The sequence below is a fragment of the Agelaius tricolor genome, unplaced genomic scaffold (genome assembly GCF_023055355.1).
Source record: "Agelaius tricolor isolate 1412-34295 unplaced genomic scaffold, bAgeTri1.0.p SCAF_17, whole genome shotgun sequence".
Lineage (NCBI taxonomy): Eukaryota > Metazoa > Chordata > Aves > Passeriformes > Icteridae > Agelaius > Agelaius tricolor.
The window spans coordinates 19,803,427-19,821,881 of NW_027269277.1; the positions used below are offsets into that span (position 1 = coordinate 19,803,427).

At 42.2% G+C, this 18,455-nt stretch overlaps 2 protein-coding genes across 2 annotated transcripts in view; one reads left to right on the top strand and one right to left on the bottom strand.

Annotated features, from left to right (window-relative positions):
• Nucleotides 1–7,164: 7,164 nt before the first annotated feature.
• RPGRIP1L (RPGRIP1 like) overlaps nucleotides 7,165–18,455 on the bottom strand; it is a 53,295-nt gene continuing 42,004 nt past the window's right edge. Inside the window, exon 22 of the mRNA XM_071442913.1 lies at nucleotides 7,165–9,576. Coding sequence (XP_071299014.1) covers nucleotides 9,485–9,576 — 92 coding nt within the window. The 3' untranslated portion in view covers nucleotides 7,165–9,484. The remainder of the gene's footprint in view (nucleotides 9,577–18,455) is intronic.
• RBM11 (RNA binding motif protein 11) lies at nucleotides 9,571–17,967 on the top strand. The gene is given in 9 exon segments (XM_071442924.1): nucleotides 9,571–13,038; nucleotides 14,040–14,202; nucleotides 15,049–15,127; nucleotides 15,846–15,939; nucleotides 17,579–17,660; nucleotides 17,663–17,729; nucleotides 17,731–17,770; nucleotides 17,772–17,812; nucleotides 17,814–17,967. Coding segments are annotated over 9 exon segments (795 nt in total). The 5' UTR covers nucleotides 9,571–12,936; the 3' UTR covers nucleotides 17,941–17,967.

Here is an 18,455-nt window from a genome sequence, read left to right on the forward strand (position 1 = left end):
GCTCTGACTGCTGGGGAGTGTCCTGGGGCTAGGGTGGGGAGCCATGCTGCCAGTGCCAGGCCCTGCTCCCCAGAAGGTCCTGCTTCTCCTGTCAGTCTGAGCAAGTACCACAGCCTTATTCCAGAAAGGCAAGGAGGAAGGGTGGGAGAGCCTTCAGACTGCTCTGTCTGTTCCTGGGAAGGTGCTGGCACAAACGCTTCTGGATGTACAGGAGGAGCAAGGATATGGGGAGAGCTAGCTGGGCTCTCCTGTAGACAGTAGTGCCAGATCAGTTCGAGGAGCTACTGAGGGGCTACCCCAGCTTTGTTGGCTTCAAGGGTGTTGGCACTAAGTGTCCCAAGTGGGGCTGCTCCTCCGTGTCTTTTCTGTGGAGGTGGAGGGTGCAAGTGATCACACGGACAGCCTGGCCTAAGCAGGAGGGGAATGGGCTGCTGGAGACACTGACCATCAGCCTGGCCTTCAGGAGCCAAGGAGCTGGTGGTGGCTTTGGGAATGGCCCTGGAGGACAAGGTGGGCTGGTGTGGGCAGTGTGCCCAGTCAGGAAGGCCCAGTCACACTGGGCTGTGCCAGGAAGGGTGAAGGAGGCATTGTAGGGAAGGGGAGGCTGTGCCTGGGCATGGTGTACAGACTGGGGCCATCAGATCCAGGCAAGTCTGGGCACTGGAGTAAGGCCAGTGGAAAAGCTGGAGCGATGGAGGCATAGAAGAGGCTGAGGGCACAACCTCTGATCTGCTCAGCCTGGGGAAGAGGAGTCCTGGGGCCTCTCTCACTCTGCCTGTGTCAGCGTTGTGAGCACCTGTCTTCCAGGATGGATGGGGCACAGATGTGCACGATTGCAAAACTGGCATCTTTTATCAGCTTCATCAGGTGTCCATGGTGAAATGTAATTGAGCCTCATGAAGTGTCTGCAGCCAGCTGTATTCTGATATGCTCAGGAAAGCTGAATGCTTGTGGCACTGCCCATGTTCCCTCGAGTGTTGCTGTGCTGCTCCCTCTGGATGCTGTGCAGGCTCACAGCAGCATCTCCAGGGTCTTACATGGTGCTGGCAGTGGGCTTGGTGCTTGAGCTGTCCTGTGATGCACAGATGTGAGCAGCCAGAAATGTGGAGAAAATCCCCACATTTTCATGCACAGAGCCAAAAGCAAAAGTCACTTAGTTTTTGTGTTGTGAAAAAGCTTTAGAAAATAGCCAAATTGAATATTTGGGAAAGTAAAACCCAGTTGTTATACTAGCAAAAACTCCAAAATGGCAATGAAACCAACAGGTGGGAAAATTCGGGGTGAATGAAGTGTGTGCAGTTTGGGGGTGGGTATTGCAATGGATTATCCAGTGCGGGTCAGTTAACCAGATGAGGTTGCTTTGTGTGGGTTATCCCAAATGAACTGTCTGCTGAGCATTATCGCGGGTGGATCTGATGTATGTCATCTCTCTGTGTTTCTCGTGCATCTCCCCGCCTCCCTCCGTGTCCTTTCCCCGCTCCTCGGCTGTGATTTCCGGTCTCTGTCCCCCACACGGCGGCCCCGCGGGGCTCCCCGGGCCGGGGCCCCGCCGAGGCGCCACCGTCCGGTCAGTAGCTGCTCCTGCAGCCAGGAAAGCCGCGAATGCGCGTTGACCGAAAAAGGGGGTTTCTCCCTGCTGCCACCCCCTGGCCAAACTGCCGCACTGCAAGTACACAGCGAAACCCGCGTGTGCGGCACCGCGGTGGGAGCCGCCTCCCGGTAAGGACGCTCCGCTGCCGTCCCACGGGCACCATGTCGGCGCCTCTCGGAGTACAAAGCGCGGAACTGCGGCGCCGGTACCGTCGGAATGCTGCTGCCGCCCAACGTTTGAGTGCCCCTCGCGGCCGCCGGGCCTGGTGCCCGCGCGGGTATTTGGGAGCGGCGTGGCAGAGCGTGGGCGTGGGGCCGGGCGGTTGCAGCGGTGAGATGACAGAAAGCCTCAGCGAGTGCGGAAGAGCCGCCTTGGGGCCGCCCGGGATGGCGGGGAAGAAGCTGCAGCCCACCGCCGCGGCTGCCGGCCCGGGCGGAGACGGCCACATCCCGAGGCCAGAGCTAGGTGTCTCTCCATGTGGCCAGAGCTCCCTTGAGCCTCTCGACCGACCCTGTTCGCCTTGTGCCACTGCCTCTGCTCCAGCATCGCCCCTGAAACCTGCCCTGTGTCCACTAGCCACCCCACGCGGCAGGTTGGCCGTCGAGGTGTCCCCCAGAAGCCCCTGCAGAAGGAGGTATTCGTGCAAGGTATCTACGGTAATAACAGTCGCTGCTGCTTCTTTCCCTTTGCCAGAGGCCGCAGCTGAGCGTCTACATGTCCATTCTTCCCCGAAGCATCCCCAGGCAATGATGCCAGTGACTGCACCCGCCTGGGGCTTGTTTGGTGTGAAAAACGCCAATCACTTGTTTTTAAAATTTTAAAAGTTTAATAGTAATAAAATGGTTATAAAAATAGTAATACAATTAGAGTATTAATAATTTGAACAATTTGAATCAGGACAGTATGAGACAACAAACACAAAGAGTTACGGATGTCCGGGTACCTTTTTCTGGGCAGCACGAGCCCGAAACAGGACACCCGTTAACAAAGGATTAACCCTTAAAAGCAATAGCCTGTTGCATATTCATACACTTCATACATGAGGCACAAATTCCATTCAAATACAGGATTCTGTCTGGTCATTGTCAACTTCTTCCTACGAATCCTAACAGCGCCTTTGAGGCGGGAAGAAGTTCATTTCTTCTGATAAGAGGGCCATAAATTCTTTTTCTCTGAAAGATTTAGGTGTCCTGTGGCTGCTATCTTGCTTCGAGTCCTTTCTTTAAAAAAAGTATCCTACATAGCATAGTTTCTATTTTAACAATTTTTATAACCTAAAACTATATTTAACACAATACTTAAGGGAATTAATACAGCATTCCTTTCTAAAACAACACATATAATATTCATTTTAATATTTGCAAAAAGCCAAGCATAAAATACATGCATTTTTCACATTTGGGTCGTTAGTGTCATAGATACATATTATAATATTGGCTTTTCACAAATATTAAAATGGATTTATATGTGTGATGTTAAAGTAACTTTCTAACAAATATATTGTTTTTATTTCTGTTGTTAATTAAGCTTAGTGGAATAGCTGAAATAGCTATGCTTGTGTTAAAATGCCTGCTTGTATGAAATAACATCCAGTGAACACAGGATGAGGACACCTGCTACAGATATGCCAACTATCAGCACTCACCATCTGAAGGCAGTGTGGATCAAGGCCCAAAACCAGGAGATGATAAGAATGGATTAAAACCACAAGCAAGGAATCTGCATGCTCTAAAAAGGCAGACGCAAGTAGGAGCCATGCTAAACAATTCCTGGAACATGTAAACTAGTTTGGAGAAAAAGTTTACTATGCATAAAGGTCTATGAATATGTAACAGGCTGATGTAATAGAATAGTATATAAAGGGCGTTTCCAAAGTAGCAGGCGTGGCCTTGGCTGAGTGCCAAGATGCACCCGGCCATAATAAGCATTGCTCTGTGGTCCTTGTCTCCTTTGGTCCTTCATTAAACTTTTTAAATTTTCACAGGAGAGTGAACAGATTTTTCACATTAGTGTCACTGAAACTGCAGGAAAAACAAAAACAGCTCTTCGAAGTTTTTAGTGTTAGAGAATCAAAGGATTACTTTATTCTGGCCAGGATGCTGTTCTGGCCAGCATGTGCAACAGAAATAATTTCATCCACACATTGCCTGGATTGTGCAGAGAAAATAATTCCATGACTCAGCTCTTTACTTGATTTTTACGTATTTTATACAGTCAAAAGCCATAGAAATTAGTTGGTTAATTCTTCATTATTTCCAAGTTGCACAGTTCTTAATATTTGGTTTCCTGTTGGATACTGATTTCTTCACCTTCAATGCTAATTAGGTTTTCATTCTTATCTCTGTTTTCTCAGACCAGGTGCCTCTGATCATGCTAGGGGTGATGTCTGAAGTTGATGGTCATTAATGGTTTTAATAGTTATTTCCTTTTGTGTATCTTCTGAGCTACTTCCAGTCCCTTGAGTTGTTAAGCTCATCAGACCTCACCTGGTGAACCAGTCCCCTGAAAAGAAACTTCAATTCTCTTCTCCCTGGGCAAAGGGGAGCTAAACTGACTAAAGTTACATTAGAATTTAAAAATTTTACATAAAAAATTGAAACTGTATATAATTTCCAATCTCAGTACCAGCCTTACCCTCTCCAGGGCGTAGGTTGAAGAGGGACAGGATGAGCACTTACTGGCTCAGAGAGGAGCTGCTATGGCAGAGACTGGAGAGGCCATAAAAAAGACAAGGAAATAAAAATCGGAGGCCATCCAGCAGGTCTCTCTGCAGACAAGTGAAAGCCTGCCTCACTGGGTGAGAACGGGAAAGATGCATCCAAACTGGTAAATTTTCCTGGCAGTGCCAAGAATCATCCAAGAATCACAGCTGAGGTAAGTATAAGGTCCCTTGGGCCCCGTCTCATGTGTCTCAAGGCCTCTTTGCTTCTCTCCTGACCCCCATTTTTTCACATGCTGCTGTGACTACTTTATTTTGCTTCCCTATATCTCTCCTTTTGTCTCTTATTTGCTTCCTCTTCCTACCTGTGAGAAACAGCTACTCACTTTTCATAGTTTAGGAAGGTTTATTAAACCTTACGAAAAATACAACAGAAGACTGAATAGAGAAAAAAGGTTATGGTGATGGGAGCAAAAGATTTCCCCCGCCATGTGCTCAGCCCCCCTCACAATGGAGGTTTCCCCTTTTTAACCCTTTAACCCCTCCCAAAGTTCTGTCTGTCAACCCCCCTGCTGTCCAGTGGTGGATATCTCTTCCTCAAATCCTGATTGGAAGTCAGATGTCACCATAGTGACAAGCCAGCCCTCCCAGATGTCCCAACCCAGCTGTCCCTTGGTAACAACATGAGGGGGTAAAACATAACTAAAAATCAATACAACTTTTGTTAACCTATATACATGATATTTGTCTATTAATTGTGAGAGTCAATCATCACATTACTCATCTGTCACGCTGCCACACTTCCTTTCCTTTTTCTCTCTGTGCTTCTGTCCCATACCAGTTCTGTCTCATTTTTTCATCCTCTGTCTCTCTTCTGCAGCTTACCGCTGTTTTTTCCTTCTCCATCGATTTGTTCTGAGTTGAATCTGCCTCTTTTCTCCTCACAATTTATCTGGCCTGTTATTTGGCACTTTTTTCCTCTCTGTACCTCTGTCTACTGCAGTGTGTTCCTGCATTCCTATCTCTTTCCTCCTTCCTTTTGTTTCTCTCTCTATCCTTTTGTTTTGCTAACTGTTGCTGTTTGTTTCAGTTCTGGATCACACCTGTGTTATAAATAAGCAATATGATGGTTAGCTTTCACAATTAAGAGATGAATATTAGGTGTATGTAAAGAGAAGTTTTATAGATGTAGAGTCACGTTATATATTCTCCCCATAGTCCTCTTTCACTTCCCCCTTGTATTGTAGTCACCGGTCGGGGCATTTGGGGGGGCAGGCTTGTTACTAGGAGGTGCGGCATGGCAACACCTGACCGCTAATCAAGTTGTAAGAAAGGGATCTCCACCAATAGACGGCAGAGAAGGAATTGACTGAAAAGACTTTGGGAGGGGCCAAGAATATAAAAAGCAGAGCATCAATTTTCTAGACAAACACGTGGCTGCTGGTCACGGAGACTTCCAGCACTGTAATTTTTTCTTATTTGGTCCTTTGTTTTATTTTTGTTAAGGTTTAATAAACCTTTGAAATTTTAAAAGTGAGCATTCATTTCTCACACTTTCCACTTTCCTGTTCATTTATTAGTGTGATCCTTTTGCTGTTTCCCAACTGTGATATTTATTACTTCACCCATCTGGCCCTGTTTTTTCTTGTTCATATCTCTGTTATTCTCTGTTGCTCTCATTGTCTCTATCCCAGCGTCCTTCTCCCTTTCACAATATCCCACTTTCTCACTCCTCGGTTTCTGTATTGGTCTGCTCTTCCTGGTTGCTCTGGCCTGCTGCCTGTTGCTGTCTTCTGTCTTATTATTGCTTTTCCCTCCCCCATTGCTCTGCCTTAGTCCTGTCATTCTTCTGCTCTGTCTCAATGTTTATAAACACAGAGACAGATAGGTTTGTGAGAATCGAGGCTCACTTTTAAATTTTAAAGGTTTATTAAACCTTAACAGAATACAACAAAGGACTGAATAAGGAAAAATTACAGCATTGGGAGCATGGGACTAAACCTCCATGTGCTTGCCCACAAAATGGCTGCTCTGCCTTTTACACACTTGGTGTTGCATCAGCCAACCCTGGCCCCTCCTAAAAGTCTGCCAGTCAAATCTTCACTGTCCATTGGTGGAGACTGCTTTCTTGCAACTTGATTGGAGGTCAGGTGTTGACATGCTGCACCTCCTAGCAGAAGCCTGCCCTCCTTCCAAATGCCCCATGCAAGAGGAAAGGCACCGGCCCTCCCTCTACATGTTCCAAGGCTGTCTCTTGACAACCATACGGGGGAGAAAGGGGACTATGGGGAGAAGGGAGGATGTCCAAACAACAAATCTCAATAACATAACTATACATCAATAAAACTTCTCTTAACATACACATAATATTAATTCATTAATTGCAAGAGCCAGCCATTGCAATACCCATCTATAACAGGTTTGTGCAGAAGTGATTTTACAATGGTTGCAGAGTATTTTGAAGTTTATTTCCCTAGTGACTGGTAAGGAATGGACCTGAGCCATGAGTTGAAATATGCTCACTGTCTGTATTCTCTGATGAGGGAATGCTCTAAGGAACTTGTCTGCTGGCAGAGATTAGGATTTGTTGGTCTGCACCTGTGTTTGAAAATGTCTCTTGTGCCTTGAGATGCAGAATAGAGAAGAATTACCCTTCCAAAGCCATCTGAAGATAATGAAGACTGTTGCATAAAAGTTTTACTGGCATTTTGTTTTCTTTTGAGGGAAATGTGATACTTGTTTATAGATATTATTTATTATAGATGGATAATGAGATGATTGGCTCTTGCAATTAAGGGATGAATATTGTGTGAATATTAAGAGAAGCTTTATTGATGTATAGTTATGTTATTGTAGTTTAAATGTCCTCTGTTCTCCCCATAGTTCTGTTATAAATGATCAATCAAAAGCCAAATTATCAAAAATGCAAAAAGATTTATTTATCTTTTTCCGCGACCAAAATAGGGTCCTCAAAACGACCACAGCCAAAGAGACAGCATCGAGCTCGGGTTCGGCACTGGGTGAACCTAGATCCAACCTCTATCGCATCGGGCCCCCCCTCGTTCACGAGAGCCGCTTCTAGTGGGGATGTTTTATACAGTTTATTATGCCTGAGGCAAAGGAGTCCAAGTTTCTTTTGTAACTCTGCATATTCACAGTTGGTTCTTTCACTGTGCAGAGCTGGACAATCGCTGTTTCCTGGTTGATAGCCAGTGTTTCTTGGGCGATGTTATCAGCAGGGCAATGATTGCTCTTAGGCGTCTTCCTCGGGATAATCATTGCGCTGGGTGCGTCCATTCATAAGCTAAACAAGCCGATTGTTATCCTGCCTCTTTCAGGATTTTCAAGTTTGAATAGACGTCTGCCTCTCAGGCTGCTTGTGGTCAGAGACTCATTTGGATTTCACAATCTTTATAAAATACATTCTTTTATAGCATGAATTATTTCCCAACATATGTTACAGTTCCCTTTTTCCCTCCTCTGTATTGTTCCCACCAGACAGCCTGGGTTGCCTAGGACAGGTAAAAAGAAGGCGTACACGTGTCCATTGAATGGGTCAGTTGGGAGTGGAAAAGCTTGGTGCTTAGGGGGTGTGGCATGGCAACACCTGACCTCCAATCAAGTTACAAGAAAGCAATGTCCACCAATAAATGGCAAAGAAGAGCTGACTGACAGACTTTGGGTGGGGCCAGGGTTGGCTGATGCAACCCCCCCAGGGGTATTAAAGACTGAGCGTCCATCTTCAAGATGAACTGCCCACAAGGAAGGCAGCTACAAGGGCAGTTCTCAGCACTACAATTTTTCCTTATTTAGTCTTTTTGTTGAATTTTTGTTAAAGTTTAATCAGCCTTTTAAAATTTTGAAAGTGAGCAGTTGTGTCTCACGCTATTGCAGTAACAGTGGTTTGTGTGAAAATAATCACAGTATTGTGAAGTTCCTTGTACTGCTTTCCTCTCCCCGTTTTCTGCGGGAGAATAAACTTACACTTCAGTAGCAGTGTAACTGATTCTGTGCAAAGTTCATGACTTTGGGAATGCTGGTGAAGTTAAAAGGTTTGAACTCTTCCCTGTGGTACAAGCTCATAGAAATGAACAGCCTTGCTTCTCTGTCAGGTTAATGTTTTGGTTATTTTAAGTATCAATAATTGTATTAATCTCCAACACACATACCCAGTGTGAAAAATGCCAATTTTTTTTTTTATTTTAAAAGTTTAATAGTAATAAAATGGTTGTAAAAATAGTAATACAATTAGAGTAATAATAATTTGGACAATTTGAATTATTACGATATGAGACAATAGAAACAAAGAGTTACGGATGTCCAGGTACCATTTTCTGGGCAGCACAAGCCTGCAAAACACGTTAACAGAGGATTAACCCTTAAAAACAACAGCCTGTTGTATGTTCATACATCTCATACATGATGCATAAATTCCATTCAAACAAAGGATTCGGTCTGGGTCTGGTCATTGTCAACTTCTTCCTCCTAATCCTAAGGCGCCTTCGATCCTTAGGCAGGAAGAAGTCTATTTCTTCTGATAAGAGGGCAATAAATGATTTTTCTCTGAAAGATTTAGGTGTCCTGTGGCTGCTATCTTGCTGCGAGTCCTTTCTCTAAAAAAAGTATCCTACATAGCATAGTTTCTATTTTAACATTTTTTATAAGCTAAAACTATATTTAACACACTACTTAAGAGAATTAATACAGCATTACTTTCTAACACAACACATATAATATTCATTTTAATATTTGGGAGAAGCCAGTCATAAAATATGCATTTTTCACATCCAGGTATTGAGTTGATGCTGTGCATTTCATATGCTCAATTCACATTTTTTCCCTGAGGCTACTGATGAGTCAAGGCTTTTTTATTTTGATCCACAGAGGTGAAATAGTCTGTCTGACAAGCAGTTGGGCTCAGGTAGTACTTGGCAATGCAGCTCGTTAACCAAATCATTGCTCTAATTTTTCACCCTGGCGCAACTCAAGCCCAGTCTGCCAGAAACAGGTCCTGTAGAGTTGCTATTCTGCTTCCTGTGTCCCTTTGTGCCTGAGACTTCCTGCTGGCTCTGTGGTCATCGCAGTTCTCAGTCCAGCCCGGGCCTGTCAAGCAGGGAGATGCAGAGGTGCAGGTGGGCCTCCTGTTGTCTCAGCTGATGCCCTTTGGCAGTGTTTGCAGGTTAATAGGAGCTTGTAGACACCTGCTGCTTCATGCCCAATTGTCTGGGAGGGGCTCAGTGTGCCATCACTACAGAGAACCAAAGATGCTCAGGCTGATGCTCACAACAGCATACGACTGGAAGTGTTAGTGATTGATCTGGTGTTTCTACAAGAAGAAAGTGTGAAAAACACGTTCACTCTCCTGCGAAAATTTAAAGACTTTAATGAAAGACAATGGGAGACAAAGAGAGTAAAGCAAAGATTAAAGGGTGCATCTTAGCACTCAGCCAAAAGCATTCCATCACCTTCGGGGATACCCCTTCAATACCTTTTCCATTATATCAACCTTGTGAAATATGCCAATCACTTGTTTTGAAATTTTAAAAGTTTAACAGTAATAAAATGATCATAAAAATAGTAACACAAATTAGAGCAATAAGAATTTGGACAATCAGAGTTAGGACAATAAAGGACAATAAAAGCAAAGAATACAAACATTCAGATGCTTTCCTAAAAAAGCATGGCTTTCTAACAAAGGATTAACTCTTAAAAGCAATAGCCTGTTGCCTATTCATACATCTCATACATGATTCAAAAACTCTTTTCAAACAAAGGGTGTTTTCTGGTTATAATTCAAATTCCCCCCCTTCGTCTTGTAAATCATTTCAGACTCCACAAAGTCTGCAAGGAGACTAGTTTTTCACGATAAGGAGACAATAATTCTGTCTCTTTTGGATTTTAGTGTTTTGTTGGTGTTATCTCTGTGCAAAGAATTTCTTGATTATCTCATCTCTTTCTTGAGCTACTTAAAAAGTATCTTACGTAGCATAGTTTCTATTTTAACGTTATATTATAACCTCAAACTATATTTAACACACTACTTTAGAAAATTAATACAGCATAACTTTCTAACATAACACATATAATATTTATTTTAATATTTGCGATAAGCCAGTCATAAAATATGCAGTTTTCACAACCTGTTGCATATTCATAGACGCTTATGCATATCCATAAACTAGTTTACATTTTCCAGGAACCATTTAACATGGCCCCTCCCCGGGTCTGCCTTTTTAGCACGTGTGTTTCTTGAATGTGGTTTTGGCTCCTCCTTGTCACTTCCAGTTTGGGCCTTTGTCCATACTTTCTTCAGATCGCAGATGCTGATAGTTGACATATCAATAGCAGGGTCCTCATTACATATTCACTGGATGTTATCCCGACCAAACAGAGAGTTCACCCATAGCTATCAGCTACCACTACTACTATGTCTACGTTTTTGTTAATAGCAGAAATAAAAGCAAAGTTATTTTAACATTTTGCATATAACATTCATCCTAGTATTTGTGAAAAGCCAACGACATAATATGTATTTATAACAAAAGTTTGGATCAGGAATTCTCAGTGTGCCGTGAGTTCTGCTCCCTTGCCCAGGAGCTGCTCCTATGGCTTTGGGTACACTCTTTTCCCCAGCTTTCTGCCTGTGACCAGCTGCCTTTGGAAGCTCATCAGGAGCAAAAGTCTCTGTTCATTTGCCGAGCTGTGACTGGACAACTCTAGCAATTTATTCCAGAGATTAGGTCAGTCCGTTGTTCCTCCATGGTTTAAAATCACTCTGCTGTTCAAGCTGTTATGAATAAGAAGCTTGACTAGGCCAATATTCAAGCAGCAATCAATTTATTATTTAATATGGTTAAGTATGAGCAATACAGCGCTGGGTAGTGGGGGAAGTTTTCCCTCCAACTGCACACCGATAGTTGAGGGTTACAGGTATTTATAGGGGTACTCATGAGCTTTTTCAGCAGTTTCTATTTCCAATTTTTACTCATCAGCAATTTCTATTCCAAATTATTACATCACAATTCTATACACTATTGTGATTTTAGTTTCTCTCAGGATGTATCTCAAAGGAGTATCCCAGATGGTGGCGGTCCAGTTTCTGAAAGAAGAAAGACGAATCCCATCTGGTGGAATCCAGCTCCCCAGATGTGGCTCCACCTTTTAATTGCAGAGACTATAAATCTAATAACAGTGATGTCCAGCTTCCCTTTGGTCAAAACCATAAATCCTTGAGGTGATGTTCATCTTCCTTTCTCAAGCTGTTTTTCTCTGCTTCAATAAGGCGTGAGATAAGCATATTTCCTTTATATATATTCTAAAGCTATAGTTTCAAGGATATAAGTAATATTCTAAAATTATACTTCAAAAGGTTATTATTGCAGAGCTCTTTATGGATTAACTGCAAGCAAAAAGCAACATCCTTAACGCTTTAATTCCAATGCTCCTAAATCAACCGGGGTTAATTGCAAACAAAAGATAGGTTCAAAGGCCTTTTCCCATGCTTTATTTTCCTCAGTTATTGTTAGAATTCACAGCTCTCCCATTGTCCGCGTCCGCACATTTCGCACTCACAAATACCCATGTCACCTGTTTGTACCTGATACGAATCACAGCTTTATATTTCACAAAGCCGATGTTATAAATAAAGTGGGCTATTGTAGGCAGGGTTATGAATTGTTAATGATGTAATTTTATTCTGAATTGTTAATTAATTGAATAGATTGTGATACCTAATTTATGTAGTAAGTTATGAAGTAATAACATAGAGTTAAATGTACTGTAGTATAAATGTGTGCCCACTAGAGGGGGGTGATGAAATGAGTGGGGGAATTTTCTAGAAAGCTACCTCATGAGATGATGACATTAATATGAACTGTGATTGGAAGACTAGTCAGCCAATGAAGCCTCAGAATTCTAGAATAACTGGCCAAGAATGCACTATCTTGTGGGCCAACCAGCAACCAGGAAAAGGACCGATCAACAAGTGGATTGAAAGCACAGCACCTGGCGCCTTTCTTCGAAACTCGTGTCCAAGGAAGCACCCTGTGTTGGACACAGTTTGTTAGTTTGTATCTCTGACTTGCCACGTAGGCCCCAGTCTTACCCTGAGGTCTCATCTTCAGTTGTCTTGATTTTTAATAAACAGGCCCAAGCCTTTTAAAAGATCTTGGCCTCATTTCGCCTGTTTATATCAGCCAACATTGTAACACAGTGCAGAAATAGGTTTTCTGTAAGGCTGGCATGGATTTCTATCTGATAAAACCCTCTCTCTTTGCTCCTGAGCTGAGCACTTGCTCTGTTTGCAGCTTCTTCTACAGTAAGGGCCCATTGCAATGGTAATAGCAGGAGTGGATGGTGTGAACACACTTGTGAATACTAGTCTGAGAAGGTGGATTGTTTTTCAGGGTTGGTCACTTTGTTTTGCACCAGTTAGCCCTGCTAGAACTTAAGATTCAGTGGCAAAAATACAGGAGAAAACCTTCATGTTTGTATTTACCATCATTACTACACACCGAACGATTAAGTACGGTGTCACAGATGTTGGGGGTGGTGTCACAAACAGACGCGACACCTTCCTTCCCGCGTTCCCGTGTTGCCAAGAGCCGGCCCGGCCCCTCACACCGAGTGCAGCTTCCCCGCAGCTGGGACGCTCTTCTCGCATTCCCGCAGGGCTCCCACAGGCTTTATGTCATCCCTGGGGCGGGCCGAGGCGGCGGAGCAGACTCTGCTCGTGGGGAACTTGGAGAGCCGGGTCAGGGAGGAGATCCTCTACGAGCTCTTCCTGCAGGTAGCAGACGGGTACCCTTATATATCGAAATGCTGTTCTAATGCTCGAGAAGAAAAATTCGACCAGCGGGATGTTCAGTTAGGAAAGCTGGACAACATGCTCTCCAGAGGTCCCTTCAAACCCTGACCTTTCAGTGACAGTGTAGAAACACAAAATAGTTGGACCTGTTTGAAGCCCGTGCTTAATTCCTGCCTGTTTTCAAGATTAAAAAGTAGTCTGCTTTATAACTGTAAACTGTAAATATGAGCTTAAGAAGTTTATCTTCTTAGGGGACATAAATAATACAAGACAAAATGTAAAAGTGATAAAGATGGTCTTAGAACACAGTTTTGCATTATTCTTCTGCATAATCTGCAACAGCCATCCAACTCCCAGCTTTTATCTGGGTCGTTAGGTCATCCCAGTAACTTGTCTTTCCCTTGTTTTATCTTGTTTTCACTCCCTTTTGCTGCAACAGCCTATGCTTCTCATTTTAGTCTTGCCTTATCATTGAAAATATCCAATTTTCAATATCCAAATATTCAATATTCAAATATCCAGTATTGAACTGAAAATATCCAGTGCAATATTCCTGCTATGGCATAGTCCTGAACATACATCCCTGACCTCTAGCTCTTCCCCTCCATCAAATGATGAGCACGTAACTACTGCTACTTCTAAACTATTAATATTTTTATTTATGAACTGGAAGGTAACTTTTGCTATGGAGTCAGCAAATTATTCTTCCCCTTTGGGAAACGAATTATTATGGTATGGTATTCTAAAAATAATAAAAATTCTGGTTATGAAAGATTAAACAGGAATTGATGCTTGGTTCCCTTTTAACATTTTTGGAGCTGATTTTTGTTTGTAGAAGGCTCCAAATTTGAGCTTTGGGAATGTGGAGAGACATTTTCAAAGTAAGAAACTTACGGTTTCTGACTACGGCTGAAGAGAAATAATTAAATATTCAAAACATAATGAAGTGTCAGTTCCTCCTAAATAATAGAAATTTCTTTCAGGCTGGACCATTAACCAAAGTGATGATTTGTGAGGACAAAGAAGGAAAACCTAAGTCTTTTGGATATGTCTGCTTTAAACACAAAGTATCAGTGCCTTATGCAAAAGCTCTGCTGGATGGAATCTGTTTGTATGGAAGACCAATTACCGTGCAGTATTGGAGGGGTATGTTTTGTAGTCCTAATGGTAAAGTGTAAATGTTTATATTTTCTTAAGAACAGTTTTGAATCCTAAAGCCTTTTACAAAGATAAAAATTTGTAGTTGGAAAATTAATTTTTTTGTTAAGAAACAAAGACTTCCTGTGGCTTTTACATAGGGAAAGATTCAGTCTTTGTATTTTTTTGTTTGCTGAGAGAATACAATAGATTGGTTCAGAACATCATAACTTGCAAGCTGTGTCAGACACTGCTGTATGGAAAACAGCAATCCAGGTTTTCATGCCAGATTACATTTAGGAATTGGGGTGTAACTTTGCCTTGCAGTCTGACAGAAAAAATTGATTCAGTATGGCCAGCCACTATTGAACTCTTGGATAATTTTTAGACTAAAGCCACAGAGTTTTCAGTGCTTTTGTTTTAAAGGTAAGAGATTGTAGTTTATATTATATTCTTAATCAGGCATCGTTTGCAACCCAGACATTAAGGACTCACATTCCTTCAGTGCTACTGCTTCCTTCAAAGGCTCTACAGAGCATTTGCTGGGTTTAAGCAGAATGTCTGTGGTTCTTAAAATCAGAAGCATCTCTTGTGTCTGTAACTGGGTGACGATATTGTTCTTGGTTACTTCAACAACCCTGAATTTTGCTTCTCTAAGTGAATAAATGAGAAATGAACATTTTCAAGCTGTAAGGTGATGCTATTGATTATCTGCCATAAAATGGCACCATACCTTTGTATACTATCTTCGATCTACTAGGAGACTACAGATGACACAAAACACTTTCTGTGGTTTTTAACTGGTTAATTGAATTGTCAAACTGAATAGTCATTATGCTCTTTTCTTATTTCCAGGGAGTTCTCCCTCACCACAACCAGACAGTTGTACAGACGGTTTTGAACACTATATTGACTTAGAGTCTCCTGCAGACAGGTAACAAAGATCACCTGTGAATGAACCTTATGATCATAATTAAAAAAAAATTGTATAAAGAAAGTGAGTTGATGTGGTAGAGCAAAGAGCAATTTCAAGGTTTTTCATTGAAACAGCATCTTGCTATTGCATCCTTACCGAGGGCTTGTGACAGGCTGCAGTTAATTATAATGTTTGGTTGTTAAGCTTACCAGATGATTAGTTAGATTCAATTTTCCATACTTTATTTGTTTCTGCAATATTCAGAACCATGAGAACATGCTGAACCCTGGGGCTTGTACTAACAATGTTTTCAGTCATTGGGGAACAAAATCTGACAAGTCTTTTTTTAACCCCACCAAGTTTACACCTGCATTTTTTGTGTGTTTATGCACAAGCAGCTGTCATATACATATGAATGCACAGTTATAAACCTGTTATAATGGAAGTCTGAACACCCCAGATTCAGTATTTAAGCTGAACTCCCATGGTGAAATCTAGTACCCTTTTGTGCATGCTCATAAGAGGATTCCTCATTAATTAAACCTTTGGGTATATTTCATTTGTTTTATCTTTATTTTTCATGTAAGTCCTGTTGGATATTACCATTGGACATTACCATTACATCAATTGTCCTCTTGGATATTACCATTACAGCCCAAGAGTTAAGTCTCAGTACTCTGATCAGCAGTATGTGGTGGACATTCAGCCTTTGTACATTGGCTTGTTTTTTCTTTAGGCATCAAGAGCTTTCTGGAAATCCTCCATTTCCTGTTACTCCTTTGCCAGTGAACAACAGTTTACTTCATGATCACCCTGGCTTTCAAGAGGTGGTGAGTTAGTGTTAGAAGTTAAAAAATTTGGGAGCTTTTATGAAGCTGAATGCATTTTGCATTCCTGCAAAAACCAATGCTTGCTTTAGGTCTCAAAATGTGCTATAAGCACAATATTAGGACACTTCAGGATCCTCTAATAACAGGAATCTACCAAACCAAACTATTTTCTTCCTGCAAGAATATCCTAAAGGTATATAGGTTAAGAAAGCTAAAAACAGTGAAGTCTACGAAACTCTTTCCTGCACTGTGTTCCAAATGGTGGGACAAGTTGACCTCATTGGACTACAACCATGCAAGCAACAGTGTCTTCACAAATAGCTACCTCTTAATTCTTCTTAATTCAGAAATGACCACCAGAAGTTTAAAATGTGTTAAAACCTAATCTAAAACTCAGTGAATCACCAAGTTTGGGAAACAACAGTTTGAGGTTTTCTGGCCAAACCTTCACATGCCTGTGTAGGTCTCTCCTTCATGATTTACTTTCACAGCAGTAGATGACAAGAACCCACACTTCACTTCCCCTCTACAAGACTCTGGTGCATCAGACCATTATCACCCTAAATCTTTTGTCTGAGATATTCCACAAAGCAAGGAAACTGGTCTCTTCAGGTGGAAATCTGTTCATCAAACCTACTCCCCAAACACATCATGAAGCTTCTGAATCTGATGAGTCTGTGGACTGATAGGGCTGAAGAAACTCAGCCTTTAACGTGAGGTACCAACTTTAACATGAGGTACCAACTGTGGACAGTCCTGCTCACCGATTCTGACTGGCCAGCCCTTGGAACTAGAGAAGGAGAGCAGTCTGGATCAGACTACCCTTGTTGGTACAAGATTACCCTTGTTGGCTGCAGTCTGAGCACAGAAATGGAGAGCATCTATTCTCCACCTGTGGGGTGGGGGCCTGCCCTCCCATCTTCCCACACTGTGCCCTGAGAAGAGCTAGTACTTGTATGAACTTGCCCATCTCCTCTACTCCCTTTTGAAGGCTCAAGTGCACCATCTTACCCTCTGTGCTTGCTGATGAACCTGCTCCTCAGTAACAAGGAAGTAGACCAGCACACACCACCAACTTCATCCCATTTTCTGCTTGCCAGAGAAGATGGTATTGAAGTGTGTTTCACATGATAGTTTGTTGAAGCTTCAGCAGAAGTCTCTCATCACTAGTATGCCTTAACAAATCTACCTCACCCTATGTTGGCAGGTTGCCAGGCAGGTTGCTCACTTGGGAATCTTTCAATGTCCTTGTTGGAATGCTTTGTTCCACATCGAATTTAAAATTCATTTAACTGGGTTTGAAGAACTTGCAGATGTGCATGCCTTTACAGTACCAACAGGCACTGCAGTTACAAATATTTATCAAATAGAGATGAAGAAATGAAAGGAATACTATCTTTCTTTACCCTATGTGAGGACTACCTGGCAATTTAGCATTATATCAGGTTGTCTCTGTTCTAACCTTGCCATGAAAAATTTGTCTACTTTTCTGAACTATACTAGTTGTTGTAATAAAATAGCTTTACTCTCAAGTATTCTGTGTTATTTTATAGTTTGGTGGTATTTCAATTGATTAAGTCATGATGCATGCAAAATGAAGTTCTTTAAAATTTCCTCTTCACAATGTAAACAACTCAAGTTTCTATTTCTCTAAATGTACCATGTTCTGGCATAGCAGTATACAGTACAGAGTCCAATGGGTTAACAATTTCTTTATTAGCAGTACCTTCAGACTTATCCTTTTCTCCCTATCAGAATCAAACTGCACAATTCAAGACTGCACGGAGTTATCCTGAATTTTCCACATCCAAGTGACTGTGAAGTGCACCAAGCAGGATGAAAGAAAGACAAGATGGCAAAGTTGTGACAATGACTAGTACTGAAGAGAATAAAAGGAGACAAAGACAGTGTGGCCAAAACTGGGGGAAAAAAAACAAACCCCAAGAAAAAGACATATTAATACTGTATATTTTTTATTATTATATTTGCTTTCATCTTTGAACTTTATTAAAGAAGGAATGATCAAGATCCATAGTATTTGTGAAATGCATTATGCATACAAACTTAGAATATCCTGAGTCAGAAGGGTCATGGAGTCCAGCTGGACCCACACCCTCCCTGCTGTCCCCCTTTGCAACCCCTCCCAGCACACCAGCCCCCTGGGGAACAAGTTCTCCCCAAAACCCTACCAGAGCCCACTGAAACCGCAAGGTCTGGTTTTTGTGCCCCTTCTACACACTGTCTGCCACAACTGAAAGGAGTCTGGCTGGCTCCACTGTACTTGCAACGGCCCTTTAAGTAGCTGCATATTTCACGGGCCCAGCTACATCAACCTCTTACCTTTACTTATCCTCAATAAAAAGCATTGATTTGAAATAAATTCACAGAATAGTTATTTGGTGGTTGGAAAGGAGCTTTGGAGATCATCTAGTCCAATCACACCACCAATGTAGGGTCACCTGGAGGTGACGCAGGAAGTGTCCAGGTAGGTTTTTGTCTTGAATGTCTCTGGAGAA